The sequence below is a fragment of the Phodopus roborovskii genome, unplaced genomic scaffold (genome assembly GCF_943737965.1).
Source record: "Phodopus roborovskii unplaced genomic scaffold, PHOROB, whole genome shotgun sequence".
Taxonomy (NCBI): domain Eukaryota; kingdom Metazoa; phylum Chordata; class Mammalia; order Rodentia; family Cricetidae; genus Phodopus; species Phodopus roborovskii.
This window is the reverse complement of record NW_026126407.1, coordinates 48,290,394-48,310,654: the sequence shown is the minus strand read 5'-3', so window position 1 is coordinate 48,310,654 and position 20,261 is coordinate 48,290,394. Positions and strand designations below refer to the sequence as shown.

At 52.2% G+C, this 20,261-nt stretch overlaps 1 protein-coding gene across 1 annotated transcript; it reads right to left on the bottom strand.

Moving 5' to 3' along the window:
* Positions 1-1,947: 1,947 nt before the first annotated feature.
* Sstr5 (somatostatin receptor 5) lies at positions 1,948-3,082 on the bottom strand. The gene has a single exon (XM_051181104.1). The coding sequence runs from the start codon at positions 3,044-3,046 to the stop codon at positions 1,958-1,960; it is 1,089 nt and encodes a 362-aa protein (XP_051037061.1). The 5' UTR covers positions 3,047-3,082; the 3' UTR covers positions 1,948-1,957.
* Positions 3,083-20,261: the final 17,179 nt, after the last annotated feature.

Here is a 20,261-nt window from a genome sequence, read left to right as displayed (position 1 = left end):
CTGTTAGAACACTCTTCTAGCCTAGCTTAGGGAAGCATAGAACTGACTGAGGCCTGCCCATGGGGTCAGTATGGCCAGAACCACCAGGGAAGATTGGAAAGGGGCATTGTGGACCAGTAGTTTGGGTCTGGGAGCAGGGATGGTATGCACTGACCATCAAGTGGTCAGTGGAATGGGTAAAGGTCACAAGACTGCAACCCTGTTGGGATGGGACCCTGGACTGGGGTACAAAGGGAATGGACTCCCTGGTGCTGGGGCCTGTATGCTGCTGCCTGCCATATGGGGCTTCAGGTTGGCAGGGTAGGGAACAGTGTGATCAGAGGTATAGGGGAAAGTTCTAGGGCCAAGGATAATCTCCCTCCACCTATTTCTATGTTCAACTCCATGGCACATGCCGGTGCCATGCTCCCTGCAAGAGGGTGCTGGCTGCCTGTCACGTCTGTACTTCTGAGAACACTTTTGTTTGGTCAAGAACCCTCTTCGTCAAAATTGTTAGCAGAGACCTAATCCCTCTGCTTACCCTCCTGAGCCCTTTGATATGGCTGCCCTTTGTAGCACAATCCCAGGAGGACCAATGGTGGGTAGAGGCTGAGGGGTAAAGTGGCCTCTGTTTCCTCTGGGAACACTCCTCTTTGGGATGCTGACATTGGTGGGTGGGGTGGGTTTTGTCACCAGATCCTGAGAACGGAGTCCAGAATCTCCAGAGAGAAGTGTCCCCTACTGTCCTTATCTGAGGCCAGGAGCTGATGACACTGCATCTATGGGGTTCTCTGATCTGACTGGCTTCACTTGGCTCCACCGACAATATTTGCTTTGGGAAAAAATCAAACACTTTATTTTCTAATTTATTTGGGGACAGATTGTCAGACACAAATACCCTCATTATGAGAGATGAGCCTCCAGGCTTGGCATCTGTCTAGGGAGGGGTCACATTTGGGACCCTGCAGCTTCCCACAGCCTTCCTCTGCCCAGGCCTGCTGGCCTGGCATCTGAACCCTCCTAGGGAGCCAGGCATCACCAGGCAGGGCTGTCCAGAGCAGGGGAATAATGGGATTAACTTCCTGCTTCAGAAAGGCCCAAGGGCGCCCTGGGGACCCCAGCAAACCATGGACAGGCGGCTCTTTGAGCACACCCTGGGTCTGGAGTAGAGAAGCTGCTAGAGGCTGAGGAGGGATCACAGGTTCCTCGGGGACTTGGCCCTCTCTGGCTCTGACATTTGCACTCTCTTCACATGGTAGGTCTTTCCAGGCTGTGCTGTTTGCACTGGGAGCAGTTCCTGCCTGCAACCTGCTCACCTTGCCCACTCTCCAAGAACAGAGTCCTAGTCTTAAGGAGAAGGAGGGCTATTAAGTCCCCTGTGTGTCCTCAGTCTCTGGACATCAGGGACACCCCTGTAGAGTCTTTCCCCAGGGCCACCCTTACTGGGCCACTCTGAATAGACTGGGTCCTGGTGAGTCTATTCCTCTTCCCACTTTCCACTACCCTGCACACCCATTCCACTGTGGAGGCCGAGACCTCACTTTCCTTGTGCTGGAGAAAGACGGGGAAAGGCCAGAGTAGGGCCCCAGGGTTTTATCTCTGTCCCAGGGCCAGTCCAGCTGCTTCAACTGTTTCCTCAAAGTACATGCAGCTGCAAGATGGCAGAGGCCTAGGAGCTCTGTGAGCAGAGGCCGGGGTCAAGCACACATGGGTACTTTTCAATTGGCTTCCATGCTGACCAGAACACGGAGGCAGCAGTAGCTGAGGGCCCAGCACAGCTTCAGGGTGGGCAGTCACCAGCACAAACCAACAGTTTACACGAGCATCTCCTGGCTTCCTCCTGGGAAATTGCTTCTTGGCCTGAGAGGCTGGCTCTCTTCACACTGCCACCAAGAGGAGTTCAACTTGCAGACCTGGGGACAAGAGCATCTCAGCACACTCACATCCCAGAAGACAACATCAGGAGCTACTGGGGCACTTAAAGCCTGCTGGTTTGCATGAGTCCATTGGCCTCACAGCTGCGTGTGGGCAGTGTGGCCTGTGGCCGGCCACTCTTGTCTGGACGTGGCTCTATGGCATCTGCATCCTCCATACCATATCCTCTGCGTAGGCACAGAACCTTCCGGAAGCTCTGGCGGAAGTTATCAGAGAGAAAGCCATAGAGCAGGGGATTGGCACAGCTGTTGGCATAAGACAGGACCACCACAAAGAAGTAGAGGCCAACAGAGACAGGTTCCTCAGGCAGCGTGAAGGCCAGGTTGACAATGTTGACAATGAAGAAAGGCAGCCAGCAGCCCACGAACACCAGCACTACCACCACCACCATGCGAGTCACCTTGCGCTCTGAGCGCCGCCGCCGAGAGGAGCCTACACGCACACCTGCAGCCTTCACCTTCACCACAATGAGCAGGTAGCACAAACAGATGACCAGCAGGGGCCCAAAGAAGCCCAGCACAGATGTGTAGGTGATAAAGGCTGCGCCCCACAGTTCCACAGGCTCTGGCCAGCTTAGGTTGCAGGTGCCCCAGCCCTCCTGGACATCTGCGAAGACCAAGAGTGGCAGAGACATGAGCAGTGAAAAGACCCAGACAGCGGCACTGGCCAGCTTGGCTACCCGTGGCCGACGCCACCGGGCTGAGCGGAGAGGGTGGACCACAGCCAGGTAGCGGTCAACACTCATGACCATCAGGCAGAAGATACTGGTGAACTGGTTGATGCCATCCAGCGTCATGACCAGGCGGCACAGGAAGGGGCCAAAGGGCCAGTAGGAGACGGCGTTCTGCGTAGCCAGGAAGGGAAGCCCTAACATAAGCAATACGTCAGCCACAGCCAGGTTCAGGATGTACACATTAGTAACTGTCTTCATCTTGGCATGCCGCAGCACCACGTAGATGACCAGTGTATTTCCACCCAGTCCTACCGTGCACACCAGCAAGTACAGCACAGGCACTAGTACTGCCCGGGCTCCCATCGATGATACTGGGCTCACCAGCGACCAGTTATGGTTACTACTGGAAGCAGCTGAGCTATTCCAGCTGGGTGTGGAAGGTGGAAAGAGGGGCTCCATGCTGCCAGCTTCAGGCCAGGTGCCAGCCCACGTGGGTCTCTGCAAGAGACGAGGGTGTCATGAGTGGGCACATTCAGGCATTCCTTCCTCCAGCCATCCCTCTCGTCTGCCCGACGGTGGTGGGTAAACACCATTAGTCATGTTCAACTTGGTCGGGAATTGCATTAAGCAAATTGTTTGGAAAACAAGCTGGAGAGAGAGAAGCCACTGTGGGGACAAGAGGATGGGTGGCTCAGTGACCCAAGAGGGCTGTTACCTGTCAATACTGATACTACAGTGGCTGCCCTATGACCTGCAACCTATGACTGCCCCCCACACCCCGAGTTGACCTACTGTCCAGTACCCTCTCTCAAAACCTCTGGGAGCCCTGGAGGGCAGCATTTCAGGAAAGTGACATAAGATCAGTGGGTATCACCTCCCAGGGGTCCCCAAATTATGAGAAGGACAGGGAGGCTGAGATACTATGGCTGCAGTAACCCAGTCATACCTAACACATGGGGCACCCTAGGCCTGCTCTGCCGATAAACTGAAGGTTGGACTCTCTCCAGGGTGGGGCTTTCCTCCCACAGGAGATCCTAGGGAATTCTGTCCCCAGTAGACAGTTTCCACCCCCAGCAGAGCCTGAGTCTCCCTACAGCAGCAGTGACTCCAGAGGTCCTTCTACTATACAATGGCTGGCCACTGCTCACCCCTGAGGACACCTGGCTGAGGGTACAGCCTGCTGAGGGCAAAGGTCTGCCCCTTGCTCAGCAATGGCAGATATCTTTAAGCCGGGGCTTAGTACACAGTGTAGGTCTGGAAGGTGCCTAGTGCAGGGAGGGCAAACATATGGACCAGACATAACAGCCATCAGGAACACATCAGGCTGTGGGCATAGCATAGGAGGGGGCATACAGCCCACCACATGGCAGAGCCAGGAGAACTAAAGCCTGGGAAGCAGAGTGAGGGAGGACACAGGGCCAGTGCATGGGCTTTGTGGAGAAAGTAGAGGCAGTGTGGGAGGACAGTGTCTGACAGATGAGTGGCAGGTGCAAACTCTTACTTGCTTTGTGTTTCTTTGTGTTTGGAGTCTTTCATAAAAGTGAAAATGCCCACGAGGAAATAAACACCTCTGTTACTGGGGAAGAAGGAGGTAGGCAGGACTGGTGTCTATGGTTGGGCAACCAGCAAGGAACTGAAGTACCTGGAGGACACAGGTCAGCGACGGGCCACGCAGGGGCAGGAGCCCTCAACCTGAGCCAAGCTATTCACTAGCTATGCCACCCCCAGAAACCTGGGCCTGCTTGGGTGATCTGAACCATAGCAGGCATGGGCCACTCCTGAGCACAGCTGAAAGGCAAGTGCAATCTGAAGAACAAGGAAGGGCAGGCTGGAGTGTGGGGATCCAGGAGCGAACAGCAGCAGCAACAACAAGAAAACGAAATGTTCCTCCCCACAAGCCAATGCACTGAAGGCCAAGCTCTCAAGGATGCTAAGGGATATGACCTGGAGCACCAAGGAGATGGGGATCAGCAGTGGGTTCACCTGGAAAAGTTGAAATAAAATAAGACGATTTAACTAGTATACCCAGAACATGTTTTAGTAAGTGTTAAGATCTTTGAGCAACGTATGGATGAAATATTTATAAGGAGAAGGAGTAAATAGAGCAGGTCCCCCTACTTTGAAGTCACAGAACTTGGCCATGAAAAAAAATCAGTCATTTAGTGCCGGGAGAGGCATCACGTCTGTTACAAGCATAGGCTATTCTTGCAGAGACCCAGATTTAATTCCTGTATGTATGTTGGGCAGCTCACAACTGCCTGCAACTCCAGCTCCAGGGGAATCTAATGTCTGCCCTCTATGAACATCTGCACTTACATGCACACAACCACACATAGACAGGCATAATTTAAAATGATTTTTAAAAATGAAGAATGCGGTCATCTAGATGAACAACTTAAAAACACAACCTAGATAATGTTGAGAACTGGTGAGATAGAAGACACTGAGGGGTGCTGAGAAGATGCGTACATGAAAGCAACAGGAAGGCCAAGCAGGGGCCACAAGAACAAGGGGGAAGGATTAGGCTTCAGCTCTCAGAGAGGATGCTACATGCCACCTCCTGGATAATCATGTCTCCAGTTGGATTAAGTCACCACTGAACTGAAGAGAATCCTGAAGAGTTTCGGTGGGACACATCGTGGACACACCATAAACAATGCCAATGATGACACTATTCCATCAGCAAAGATAAGGCAAGAGGTACATGACAAACCTTATTTAATAAAAAAGGCCAATGGTAGGGCTGGGGATGATGCATGATTACCTGGGTTCAATTGCTAGCAATGTATAAACCAGGTGAGCTAGCACAGGCTTGTGATTCTAGCACTTGAAAGAGGTTCAGGCAGATGATTAGAAGTTCAAGATCATTCCTGATTAGATACTAAGTTTACACCAGCCTGTGATGCATAAGATCTGGTATTAAGAAAGGAGAAAGGCTGAAGAGATGGCTCAATGGTTAAGAGCACTGGTTGCTCTTCCAGAGGATCCAGGTTCAATTCCCAGCACTCACATGACAGCTCACAGCTGTCTGTAACTCCAGTCCCAGGCTATCCGAGGCCCTCTTTTGGTCTCTGCCCTCACAGCACTGCATGCATGTGGTATGTGGACATATAAAGGCATAATACCCATACCACATAAATAACTTTAAAAGACAGTGCTAGGTACAAGATGGCTATGGCTGAGTACATGATGCAGTTCCTCTGTTGGCACTGAGTCCTTAGTCTGGATGGGTGCTCCCTGGATTGGGGACAAGAATGGCTTTAGCTAGGGCCCATATTACACATGGCTTCATCAGAAAACCAGGGGAACAGCCTTTTCTCAGACATCTGGACAGGGGCTTCCTTGGAGGCCAGTAGGTGAAACTGCTGCTTACAGCCAGCTCACAGGGGCTGGCTCACAGAGGCTGATTTCAGGAAGTATCTATATGATACTTTTAAAGACGTGCTCACAGGTGCCATGGACCCCTGTAGAGACATATCCCCAAAAGGACCATGGTCCAGTCAGTGAAATGTCGTTTCACATGGCCAATATGCATAGACCTGTTACAGAGGCCCATGGGTTACCTCTCCCTAAAGACTAAACAAGGGACCTGAAAAGTACTGGATGAAGGTGATGGACCAACCCCTGAAGATGAATTGTCCACCGTTTGGGGAAAAGGCTGAAGGCTCACAGCCTCCCTAATGGACTCTGTCTTTGCATAGCAGTTCTTGAACTCATTCTGACCTTAAGTCTAGCTCTCATTTTCTCTGGGCTCCTGAGATTTCTCTCTGGTCTATCCCTCCTCACTGCTGTCCAGAGCCCAGGAGAGGCTTAGCAGGCCACCAGCCCTTGCCATCTAAGCAAACACTCCAACTCCTAATCAGTCTCAGAGCTAAAAAGAACAAAATAGGCCCTAGAGCTGTGCCTGCCTCTTAGAATACAATTCTGCAAGAGCCACTTTTAAAAGAGCAGTCTTCTTATTCACAAGAATTACATGTTCACGGGAAAATTGCCCCTTGGGTCATTTTAGCTGTGGGAGGGAGAATCGAAGGAGGGGCTTTCACACCCAGAGTCCAACTAAAGACCTGCTTAGACAACCCCCCCCCCCAGTGCCATCTTCTCCAGCAGGGCCCGGTTACTTGCCCATGATCTTGAGGACCTTGGTGCTTCCTTGAGCCCAGGCTTCAGATGTAAGCAAGTCCATACACATGGAGAATTGTGGAAGAGATGAAATGACTGGACACTGCCTCATCTGGAGATACAAGTGTCAAGTCCTCCATGCTGTATGCTTCTGGCCCCCTCCTGCCTTGCTGAGGGTGGGACTGGAGTCACACGCCCCCATCTCACCCCCACCCACAGTCATTAGTGACACCTTTCCTGCTGCCTTTCCCCCAAAACATTCCACCTCTGAACACTTCTGGAGGCGGCTTGCATCAGGGCCCGGGGTAAAGTGAAGTAGGGAGGCTGGGAGGCTAGGATCGCCCAATCCTGAGAAGGAGCTCAGATGGGTCTCTCTTCCCTGAAGGAGATTAATTTCAAGCCCATTTCCTCAGAAATCTGGTCCTTTACTTTACAGGGAACCCAATGCCAGCTTACGGTCGGTCATTGGTACCACTGGAAGCTCCTGTGCATCCCACCTGACCCTGTAACGTATCTGTTGCTCAGCAACAGTTCCCATGTCTGACTTTGGGCACTAGGGCTCTGGCCCTCATCATCCTAACTCACACAAACACAACAGGTGGCAGGGAGAGGAGGGTCCCTACACACCAAGGAAAGTTCCAGGAGGTTCTCGATCTCACGGAGGGGTGGATCGCTGGGGGACCGGTGGACTCCAGGACACAAATGCCCCTCCCTGGCCACGTGGGGACTCGGTTCCCAGCGGGGAGGGGTGTACCCAGACTCTCGCTCTGCGCAAACAATCACGGGAACCCCAGATCAGGTAGGGCGTCTATGCGTGTGTCAGGCCGCAGCCCCTTGGCTGGCCCCACCATGCCAGCCACCAGCAGACCTGAATGAGCAAGCCCCAGCTTCTCTCCGACTGTCCCCCACCCACGGCATCAAGATGCAGACCTCCTAGCTTGCCTGATGCCCGCTCTGCCCCCTCCCACCTTCCCTCCCATCCCGTGGCTCCTGGGGCCTCGGGTGTTTGTCCAGTCCGCAACCCTCCCTGTGGCGCGCGCCACGGAGAGATCGGACCCGAGGGTGCACGAGCAGAGAGAGACATCTGGGTCCCTTGTGGCTTCTGACCTGACCCAGGAACTCCGGGTCACCGAGGCCGGCGGGTCGCGCGCGCGAGAAAAGGCAAAGAGGGACGCAGCTCCGAGCTTGGTGAGAAGACGCCAGTGGGACTGGGGCAGAGGCAGGTGCCCCCCGCAGATGCCCAGGGGAGCTTGGGGATCCTGTGCGTTGCAGGCAGGATACGAATGGCGGGACCCCAGGCCCGGGTTGGGAGGAAGCGACAGACCTGTACGGGACAGGGTGCCCACGCCGGAGACAGCGGGCACGGCGGCAGCACTTCGCGACGGGGCAGCGCCCTCGGGCTCCAAGAGCAGAACGCTCAAGCAATTGCAGTAGGAGGTCGGCGCCCGCCCTCAGGCTGGAAGGGAGAGGGTGGAATGGATGGAGGGGGCGGGGCGGGGCGAGGCAGGGCGGGGCGAGTGCCTCGGGTTGGGTGGGAAGGCAGGGTAAGGAGGGGCGAGCTCCCGTGGGCAGGGCGAGAAAGGGGGGTTCCGGGAGGAGTGGAGGGTCTGGGCAGTAGAGTCGGGTTGTCTGGGTGGGACTCTTGTCTAGGCAACTTCATCTGTCTAGCTCCCTGTATGTCCCAAGTCACACATGTCTATCGTCTTCGAAACATTTTCGCAGCCTTAGTACGGTAGACCACGCCCCTATCCCATCCTCTTTCGGCATCTACTTTGTACTGTGACTGAAAGCTGAAGGTTGAAAGGAGTCCCTCTCATGCCGGGAGAGTCTGAGAAGAGTCCTCCTGAGAAGTCTGGTGGCCTAAACCGATGTCTGAGGTGAGGTCCAAAGAACGAAGAGAGGGGAGGCAGTGGGAATGAATCCTCAAGGCAGAGTGCGAGCTCCTGGGTTTCTCTGAACTGGAAGGAATGGGCGGAGGCTCTATGCTTCCCACCAGGCACTCCCTAGGCCTTGGGGCGCTGCTCATGTAAGAGTGCTAAATTCAAGAGTCCAGGGCCTCACTTGGGCACAGAGGATCAGGACCTGGCCAAAGGATGTGAGGGTCAGCCACACACTGCTTGTCCCTCAGCTGATCAGGTAGGCCGTGCTTGGACTTTCCCAGTTTTTCTGTGGTTCCACATTTTCTCTGTGGACTCGGATTAAGTTTGTAATGGAGAGGACCGAACCTCATAGCAGTTGCCCATGCTCTGCCCCTCATAGCACTCCTTCCCAGGCAGACTTGGACTCCATGTATAGAACAATTTCAACCTTTCCCCTAGTCTTGGGCTCTGTTCCATAAGTGGCTGTTCAGATCCTGCCATAAAGACACCTCCACTGTTCTGCAGACTCAGGGTACTTCTCTCTGGCTGGGGAGGGAGGCTGCTAGCCCACTGCCTCCAGCATCTGACAGGATGCTTGATGCTCTATAGAGCACATCAAGGCAGACGGAGCCATCTTGAATACCCCGGGGCTGGGGTCCAGGGAATGTCCATAGCCCTCAGGCTGGGTAAGTAATCCCGGCTCTTATCTACAGACCTTCAGAACCCTCTCTGCGCTTAGGTAGAAGACCATTTCTGAGTGTTCCCACCGAGGCAGACACACCTGAGAACAAAATAGCACCTATCCCACCAGGTCAGTGTGTAGTAGAGAGGTACTAAACAATAACACCAACAACTCAATACAGAAAATTCTAGGGTCTGGAGAGGTGGCTCAGTAGTGAAGAACACTGGCTGCAGGGCCGAGATTCAGTTCCCAGCACCCACATGTTAGTTTGAAATGATCTGTAACTCCAGCTTCAGGGAATTTGATGTCCTCTTCTGACCTCTGTGGGCCCACATGTAGTGCCCAGACATACACTCAGGTACAACACCCACACACATACATAAAATAATAAAAAGTAAGACATTTTTAGATTGTGCTAAAGCCAAGCAGGAGGCTGGGGCCCACCTCTCCAAGTGCAATGTGGACACAGTGAGAAAGAGCCTTAGCCAGAAGTCAGCAGGCGAGACGAGGGCAGAGAGAAGCTGAGAGGCTGAGCAAGTGAGCCACACACGGTGGTGGTCCTGTCCTGCTGTAGCTCCTTGTTCTGTGCCACAATTCTGGCTCCACTCCATTCCAGCCATTGTCCCCACTCATGTTCCTCCTCCCACCTGTCACCTGTCACCATCCCTCTCATTCCCCCACACTGCTTAGTGTGACCATATCCAAGATTGGAAGATGCACAGAAAGCCAGGTCTCAAGAAGCTGCTTCCAGGTAGCACACCTGCTCGCTGCTCACCTGGCCTGGACTCCTCCAGCTGGGACACGGAAACAAGCAGTGAGCTTTGCTCCTGAGCCCATCTTTCCACCAACCAAGATCTCCAACAGGACACCGTTAAAGGTAACCTCCACCTGTCCACACTTCAAACTCTAGCAGCAGCAGCAGCAGCAGAGTGTACCCAGCAGGCAGGCAGGATCCATGTTCCTAGCTCGCTGAGCTCTGAGCTGGCAAAGACCAAGGCTACCCATATCTGAGGCTCCAGTACACACCCCCTCCTGACTTGCTTGGCCACACTGAGGTTGGTTCCCTCTCAGAGCATTTTCCTATTGTGGGACATGGGATGAGGGGTTATAGGAGCTCACTTCTGGCTGCCGTCTGAACCAGAGGTACTGCTGCTGGCTGAGCACAGGGTTGCCTTTGGCCTGTGGAGCGCAGGCTGGAATGGACCTCACTCTGAGAGTCTCATATGAGGACTAGCACTGTAGGTTACCCACTGAGGAGTGGGTGGTCAGGCCTTACTCCTAACCTTATAGAATTAAGGTTATCCCCTCACTCAGGCCTTGTGGCAGCAGGCTGGGAGAAACCACTGTTCCTTCTCTAGATCGGGCCATTTCCCACAGGGATCTGTCTGTCGTATTGGCCCAGAGGCAAGCTCTGCCCTGCCTTGATAGCCTAAGGTTCACAAAAGACAAGCAGATCTCTCTTCACCAGACACAGCCAGGTTGCTGTACATCTGTGGGCTGGCTGTCCATATGGGGACTTAATTCAAGGGCCTAAGCCAGGAGGCAAGGGGTGTCCAGAGGGACAGGTGAAAGGATGGGCCCTGGGACCACAGGGTGTCCCCTTAAAGAAATGTGGCATCAAGACATGGTCGGCATGTCTCAGGGATCTATCCTGAGAGTTTAGGTTTAAGTTCTGTTGTGGCTGTCATACACAAAGAACTTGGTACCTCTTGGTTTCCACTAGTCCCAGGGGCTGGTTTCCAGATCTTCTTGCTGGTTCTTCTCTGAGTGGTCTTTGTCCCTTTGGCTGCCCGGCCTTGGCTTCCTGAGTGGGTGCTAGTGACTTTCCATTCCACAGGCCAGGCCAAGCATGTGGAGCAGGTGGGCAGCAGGGGCCCCATGAGCAATACTGGAGGACAAATCAGCCTTTCTTGTCAATGGCAAGGACCCCAGCACACACCGCTTGGCTCTCTGCCATCAGTACCCAGTAATAGAGGGGAGATTGGGGGTCCTTAGGCACCATGAGAACTCCTTGTGCCCAGGAATGCCCTTGGACAGCCTCCTAAGTATGCAGTTGGAAAAACTGAGGGCTCAGGCAAGGAGCTGGGTTCCCAGTGAGCCACGTCTTCCCCTACTGAGACCATATGATAGGAACAAGCTGGTCAGGGGACTGCTTTGGACGGACTATCCTCAAGTTCTTGGTCACTGGGCAGCCCCGGAACTCCTGAGCCTCCAGGCTGCAGATATAAAGCAGTCTGGCTGACAGGACAGGTCTCAAAGACCCCTGCCACCCATGCCTCACATCTTGTGGAGAAACTTTTGTTCACCTTTCCAGGCTGGGTTCTGGGGGCTAGAGATCCTTTTGCACCTGCCAGCAGGGCTCTCAGTCTTTCCCCTCTGGAGACACTTGGTTTCCACTGGGCTTGTGTCATATGGCTCTCAGGAAAGTAGGTGTTCTGAGTACTGTCATCTATCCCCTCTGCTCCCCAGCATCCCCCCCCCCACTGCTGCGGCCACCACCATGACTACCACCACCTCCTTCACCTCCACCACCACGGCCACCACAAGCATCACCACCACCACTTTAAAGCCGTAGAGCAGAGCATTGTCATAGTCCCACTTCCCCAACAAGGCTCCAGGATTCCACTGTCAGGAGATGCTAATGACACTAAAAAGGACACAGGCCCTGTTCAGGAAGGGTGCTGGCGTTACCTACGCTTTCCTGGAGTCCATGGTAACAGATAGGTGGCCTGGTTGCTGGAAGCCTCCTTCTGCCTTCTTGGTGACCTTTGCTCTGGGCAGGAATACCTTATCTCAGGCCATGCTGCCAAGGACGATCAAATAAGGTGAGGCCCGCTTGGGGACACTGCAGAGAGGTCCAGCCAAGGGGGAGGATTAGCAGCTGCCTGTAGCCATGGCAACAGGACAGTGGCCTCATGGTCTCCCCAGAGATGGTCTCAAGCACCATTTGTGGGGACCTGTACCCCATATGAGACCCACACCTATGACACCTTGTCAGAGTGCTCAGTGGCTGCCAGGTACAAAGCCCTTTCCCTAAACCTCTGTCCTGGATGCCATGAGGGTATGTGGTTTTTAAGAGCAATGGAGGCTAACTGCAGCCAGACATCCTGTTTCTTTTGCTACTTCTGATGGGCAAGCCTCTACTCAGCTGTAACCTGTGCCTAACGCAGCCAACTTCTCTTTCAGGTGACCCCCTCAGTAGCATTAGTGGGCCTTCCTTTGGGAAGACCCCAGCAGCCCCACCCTGTGCTGGCTTCTCTGCTTTTGTCTAGGGGTCTGGTACACAGCAGTGGCCTAATAAACACTGGCCAGACCACTTCCTGGTCTCTGCTGATGGAGCCAGCAGAGTGGGGCCTGTGTAGGGGGACAAGTTCAGCTTCCTGTGGGGCCAGCACAGTGGGTTGCCACACACTCAGCCTCTGGGACATTGCCTGCTCATGGTCACATGGGTGCAGTGCTGGTCTATCTCAGAGGGCTGTGAGAATGTCTCAGTGAGAGACCGTCAGTGTGTGTCTGCAGATTCTAACTGGGGACTGGCCAAAATGGTGTCTGTGAAGGCCTATGAGTGAGGTCTAGACAGACAAGGTTCCTGGACGGTTCTGAGTCCTATTCCTGGGAACTCATAGCCAGGAAGGGACAGCTAATCCACTCCTGGCTGTGGCCACAGGCTCCAGTAGGTAACCCTTCCCTCTGTTAAAATGGGGTAAGCCACCAGGGTAGAATGGTTCTATCCCATCACACCTTTAAGAGGTACCACTCATACTCCTCCCAATCCCTTCCCACCGGTCCCTCTTGCCTCCCATTTGCCCAGTTTTGGGCTGAAGGACCATTAAAGGGGCCACTGGAGGGGAGAAGTCCTCACCAGGTGACACTGTTGGGACTCCTGAGCAGGGTGTGAGGCAATAGTGAGTCACTCCAGCCTCTCTGACAACTGCTGCCCAGGACAGGGCCTGGGTTAGTCCTGGTGGCCTGGCAGGCATCCAGACCTGCTTAGGATCATCTGTCTACCTATAGTCAGGAAATTGTCCATCCCGGCCCGGCTGTGGCAGCCCATTTCCGACCCAGACCACAAACTGCGTATCTATATATCACGCAGAGACCAGAGGTACACAGGGGCTAAGGAGCAACAGAGGATGTTCTGTTTCAAGTGTCTTGGTCAAACAGTGGCACAGGAAGGCCACCCCTCTCCCTCTTTATCCTGTCACCCAGGCAAAGGGACCCACTTTTCCCAAGATAGCCTTTTCTAGGACATCAGGGCCTTGGACCCCACTCCTGACAGATATATGGCTTGGTTCCTAGTTGAGCTGCCCTCTAAGAAGCCGGTTCCCTCTCTAGTGAAGAGAAATCAAGAGCCCTTGATGTAGGTCTATGGCCAAAGGAGCTAGCAGTAGCTACTCCAAGTGAGTGGCAGGGGCTGGCCCACATCTGCAAGCCCATGCTTCCTGAGACTCTGGTCTTCCTTTGGGGGTCTTGGAGGAGTGGCCAGCTGGGCCAGGTCCTCTATGGCTCTCAGCTTCTCAGGTAGAAGGAAGAGCTGTATCTGCTGGGACCGGGGAGATGTTCTTTGCTTCCTCTGTCTCTGACAGCAGAGCCCTTCAAAGCCTTACATTTCATGTTCAAGGCGCATTTAGATGTTGACTCATTCAAAGCTTGTTTAACTCACTAATTTATGAGTCCCAGACAGATCAAACCAGCATGTTTCCCTTGATTTGTTCACATCGATCAACTATAAAATCAATTTTTAAAGGTCCATTTCATTTACCGGATGCAAGCAGAACACCGTCCTTTCTAATACATTACAATTCATCAACTTATTTAATTTCATTTCAATCTGAAGATCTAATAGCATTGGGGACAGAAGTCCTCATCAGAGAACAAATCATTAGTAAGTCATGGATGCACAGAGCATAGTGCTGGCTTTTTGAGCTTCATGACCTACAGGGGCTGCAGTCCCTAGGAAATCAGAAGTGATAGCTTCAGTCAGATGCCCTGCCTGACCCATGCCAGGACCAGCTGCCCCTAAGTCTACACCTACCTAACCAGTTGTCTTTCTTGTAAGTTTTTTTCTGTTAAATTTTTTAGTTAGAATGCAAAATAATGGGTTTAATTGTCACATTTTATTTTATGTTTTTTCTTCTGCACACATGTCTATACATCACTTGTATGTCTGGTGCCCTCAGAGGCCAGAAGAGGGTGTCTGTCAGATTCCCTAGAATTTAAATTATAAACAGTTTTGAGCTGCTATGTGAGTGCTGGTAATTGAACCTAGGTTCTCTGGAAACACAGCCAGTGCTGTTAACCACGGAGCCAGTTTTCCAGCCCCTAATTGTCACATTTTCATGCACATATATCATTGTACTTTGCTCCTAATCGCCCCACCACTGGCTCCTTGTCCCTCTCCCTCACTCTCCTTCCCCCAAAGAGTCTTCTCTCTACTTTCTTTTTAAAGATTTATTTTATTTTTTAAATTATGTGTATGGGGGAGTGGAGGCTGTGTACATAGGTGCAGGTGCTGGAGGAGGCCAGAAGAGGGCACTGGATCCCCGGGAGCTGGAGTGACAGGAGGTTATGAGCCCGCTGACAGGGGAACTAGGGACTGAGCTCCTGTCCTCAGCAAGACCAGTACAAGCTCTTAACTGTGGAGTCATCTCTCTAGCCCCTCCCTTCTCCTTTATACTCTCTGTGTGTCTGTCTGTCTCTGTCTCCCTTTATCTCTGTCCCCCCAGGCACACACATACACACACTGAATCTTTGGCTTGTTTTACATAACATAATAATCTTCAGTTCCATCCACTCCCCCCTCCTCCCATCTGCTCCACGGAGAGGGTGAGGCCTCCCATACGAAGTTTACTAAGTCTGTCCCATCATCTAGTTGAGGCAGGACCAAAGCACCTCTCCATTCCCTCGCCCCAGTGTCTAGGCTAGGCATGGTATATGGTTATTTGCAGAAACTCCATTTCCTAACATGGTCATGCGTGCAGGCTTTAGGAGTTCAGACTTCAGCTTATCTTTGGGACTGGGATACAATTTAATCTACATATAGGCCTCAGAGTCCTGGAGAGCTCCATTCCCACCCTCCAGGTCTTGGTAGCCATTGGCCTACTCCATTCACCAGGTGTCCCTAGCTAGGCTTCTAAGTCCTACACATCCAATCCATGCCATGGCCCTATGATGAGGTGGGACAGATAGCTGCTTCCAGTAGAGACAGGTTCTGAGGAGGTACAATGTAAGCCCTGCCTGTGGGACTTCTGAGCTCCTTGGTTCAGGGATTCCCCAGGAGGAGCACTCCTTTGAGACTTTCTATTGTTCATCTGGTTCAAACCAAGCCTTGGATTTGAACATACCTGGTGGCTGTTCCTGCTTCCAGCCTACCCTGAGCTGTGTCCATGGGCAGCTGGGCAGTGTCCTCAGCTTGGGGAGCAGTTCATTTGCATATTATCTTGACAAGTGTCAAATTGGTGTCCGGGGGTGTTTAGAGCCACCACCTTGATTAATTCTATGTCCATTTAGCAGGATAATAGTGGTAGGCTCTTCCCTGGGGCCTAAAATCTATTTAGCCAAAGATTCTTGGTCCCAGTAATGATGCCCAGTGTGGATTTCATCTTGTGGACTGGGACTTGCATCCAGCCAGAAGTGTTTGGTTATTCCTTAACACCCATGCCACTGTTGCCCTAGTGGGCGTGTTGTAGTGTTGTACATGCCGGTGGTTGGTGTAGCTCACAGGGTTTGTCACTCACAGGGTCGGACTGGTGGTTACTTTTCTCCTCTGGTAGAGTGCACTGCCCCTTCCAGTGCTATGAAGACTGGCTGGTAGGGGTGGGACTTCCATACCGAAAGCAGTCGGTTTCTCCATGTTCTTTGACTCAAGGTGCAGTATCTTCAGCAACAGGATCTCACCATCAAGTGAGGGTAACTGAGAAGTGGCAATGGCCTATACTGTTTGGGGGAGTCTATGGGACCCCACTGTCCGACAGCTCCACAGGAGGTAACCAATTCCTCATCCTAGGCTTTTTATTGGCTCTCCCGACATTGCCCTCTTTTATAGAGTAACTCCATTTAATCTCTTCTTATGTGTGTATATGTGTATGTTATAGGGAGCTTCTACAGCAGTAGGTGTCCACATGATGTTTTAAAAAGTCTTTTAGTGTTAGTTGTTGCTCTGCACACTCCCTCTTCTATCCGGCCCTCCCATCCCTCACCTCATTTGACCCTTCCTGTTCAAGTATTCCCTTCCCTCCCCTCCGCTCCCCTTTGTAACACACATTCTACCTCCTCTGCCTTGAAAGTTACTTTCCTTCCCATGGCCCCTTACTACTTCCCTGACTTTTCTGAGGTTTTTTTGTTTGTTTGTTTTTCCAGACAGGGTTTCCTCTATGTAGCTTTTGGAGCCTGTCCTGGCACTCACTCTGTAGACAAGGTTGGCCTCAAACTCACAAAGATCTACGTGCCTCTGCCTCCCAAGTCCTGGGAATAAGGGTATCCAGCCCTCCAGCCTCCTTTTTTTTTTTTTTTTTCTTTTTTAACTTCTTAGCTATCTATGTCATATCCCTTTCCCCAAGGCTCAGGGATCATAGAGGAATATGGAGCTGGAATACTGTAAGAACTGCTTTCTGGATACAGCAGAACAGCAGCAATATGAACTCACAGGGTAGGTAGTGACAGCATGCACAAGACCTCATGAGCACAGCCAGGGGAAATCTCAGCATGGAGTGGAGGTGTGTGGAGCCCCCCCTCCTTGCTGAGGAGCTGTTGGCCTCTGTTAGATTCTAGGAGACTAGGAGAGGGAAGATGGGTTCTCTTTAAGGGTGTGACCCTTTGTAGGTCAACCTTACTCCAAGAGGTGACCAAGAACACTGGGCTGCATAAATTGAACTTGATGGAGGGGAGAGAGAGAGAGAGAGAGAGCGAGAGAGAAAGAACATGAAATTGGGTGGTGGGGTGGATCTGGGAGGAGTTGGGGGAATGAATAATGAATATGATCAAAATACACTGTATGGAATTCTCAAAGAATGAAATATTTTTAAAAGGGCTTCATTTGGGCTGGGGAGATGGCTCAGCAGGTAAAGGGGTTTACCACACAGGAGGTAGAAATGGAGGGCACTCAGAGCAAGCTGGCTGACTGGGATAACCAGCTGAATCAGCAAGCTTTAGCTTCAAGTGAGAGACCCTGCTTCAATGCAGAAGGCAGAAAATGACCGAGGACAATATCTGATGCTAACTTCTGGCCTCCACACACATGTGTATTCATGCCTGTGTGAATATGCATAAAAACACACACAAACACATGAAACAAAGAAAGAAAGAAAGAAAGAAAGAAAGAAAGAAAGAAAGAAAGAAAGGAAAAAAGAAAGGAAGGAAGGAGGGAGGAAAGGAAGGAAGATACCCTCTGCGACCACTGTGAAGGGGTGTGTCCTGGACCCAGATGCAGCATGGGCACTGTCCCTACACACACACACACACACACACACACACACACGCCTGCATGCGCGGGCACAAAGTTGACCATAACTCTCCAACACTTCCTGTTTCGGGTGGGGAGATCCTGGTCACCGAAGCTGGAAGTGGCCACCTAGGACATCAGGCTAGAGCTCCTCCGAAGCCACTACATGAGAGCAGGTGTTAATGAGGATCTTCATCTCCTGTTCCCCATGCAACATCAGCGGGGTTCTGCTTGTCAGAAGGCCTGGAGCCCAGCCAGCCTGGCCTGGGCAGTGAGCCCCGGCCACCAGCCAAAAGGGTGAGCCACAGCCAGGTGTGATCCATAAAGCCAGAAGCCAAGCCTTGATCTGTGAGGTCTGACCCCAATGTCTCAGGCCTGTCTGTGGCTTCAGGATCAAGTAACATTGATGAAGAAGAAAGGAGGGTTTGTGGCAAACCAGCCCCTGTAAGGGAGGGGTGACGTCTTATGTGACTGGATGTAGTAGGTGTGTCCCAAACCTTCAGTCACATAGCCCAGAGCATAGGGTTTGAAGTTCCCTTGGGAATGCTGGGGCCTGGGCCTGTACCTGGGTGTTCACTGCCTTTTGAGTCAGGGGCACTTATTCTCTGCTGGAAATTGTGTGAGGACATGCAGGTCCTAGTTTCAGAACATAGAAGCTAGCAGGATCCAGCATCATAAATGTGACACCCTATAGAAGTGCCCCCAGAACAGGGCTCCAGGAAAGTGGCCCCAATGAGCTCACAGAGTAGTGTCAGCTACAGTGATACTAGCAGAAGACTCACAGTGCAGTAAGATGGTTACAGAGATAATAGAAATGGAACGCAACACAGCCACATGCAAAAATCCAACAGATGAGAAAAACCAGCAAAGATCCAGCAAGTGAAACCTTCATGACAAGGTACATGGTAGTGTGATCTAAATAGCTTGTAGACATGGCCAGAGACTAAGGGTGTTGGGCAAAAGGTCATTTGGCAGATGGCACAGGACACAGCTGGAGAGAGACTGAGATTCCTGCTGGTGACATTTGCTAGCCAGGGCCTAGGGTGACAATTAGACAGAGAGAGGGTTGTGGTGTCTGATACCCTGGCTCCTGCTGCCAAACTCTCCTGCCCTGTGCAATGCAGAAAGCGGCTCCTGAGGCCCTCAGGGAGACACAGGCCCCAGTGGGGTCCCCCGAGGCAATGGAAAGGTGCGGCCAATTGTCCTTTCATAGGAGGAATAAGAAAGTGGGACTCTGTTGTGGGAGCCCATTCAGCCAATAGCCTTTGGGGTACCGGCCCATTAAGGCGTGGTCTCAGGTGCTATGTGTCAACTGATAAGGGGAAGATGTATACTGTCTCTCTTGGATGGTGGTCACAGAACTGATCGTAGCTTCCTGCACCCCAGGGCAGAAGACTGAGGTGGTTCTTCACCTTTATTGTGTGTTTCCCAAATAAGAATTTGAAGTCCTTTCTTCAGGCTTGCTTTCTGAACCCCCTTACTCATGCCTACAGGGCTCTAAAGGACTTCAGGCAGGCAGGGGTGAGGGGAGGACACACTTCCCCTTCTTAGGACTGAACCTTGATCGCTTCTAAAGCCAGCAGGTAAGGGGAACTGTCCAAAGGCCCTGTGACAGCCCTGTGCAGGGATTCCCCCACACCCATGTCAGGGTGACATTGTGATAACCATCTGAGAAAACAAATTATAACATCAGCGAGGACAACTTTGAGGCTTGGGAGAGGGAGGATATGAGCTCTTTATCAACCCTGTCTCCCAGTGTCTTAGCTCTGCTCACCTTTCCAGACCCCAACCCCCTGCTTTTTTTTTTTTTTTTTTGAGACACAGTCTCATGTAGTTCAGGATGGCCTTGAACTCACTGTGTAGTTAAGGATGGCCTTGACTTCTGCTCCTCCTGCTTCTACTTTGTGAACATGGAGGGTACAGGAATGTACCTCTACACCCAGTTTACTCAAATCCTCCTCCCTTTCTCTGGGATCCCCATCTGCTGTGGGTCCCAGGCTGGGTAACACTCTAGTCCCTGTGCCCCCAGCACCAAGCTCTCTTTGTAGACCTTGCCTGGGCAGCAAAGGAGATAGGATGGAAGAGAGGGCCTCAACAGGGACTACAGGACCCTCCTCAGCAAGCATTGTAGTCTTCATTTAAAGAAATGGGCTCATATTGGATGGTGCACAACCCCACTTCCACCTCACACAGCGGGGGGGCTTCCGACTGTCACCCTCAGCTGTATCAATCATCTGAAGACCAAGAGGGAGGAGCATGGCCAGCAATGAAGGATCAAGGCCCAGCCCCCAACTAGCCCATTGGAGTTCCCGTGCAGAGCCTCCACCAGCCAGCCTTTGGTGCCATCTTGTGGCTATAGTGGTCACTACATGCAGCTGCGTTAAGGACAGTTCAGGGCTTGTTGCTGGTCTGGACTGGTTGAGCCAAATTACTTCTATTCTGGGTCCTTCCTGAATTAGTTAAAGGACACCGGCTTCCAGGCCAGTGACTCATACCCATAGGCTAGGAAGTGGCTCTACAGCAGCTCGTACTGTGCAGTCTGTCTTCACAGCACCTCCCAACACTGCCCACCCC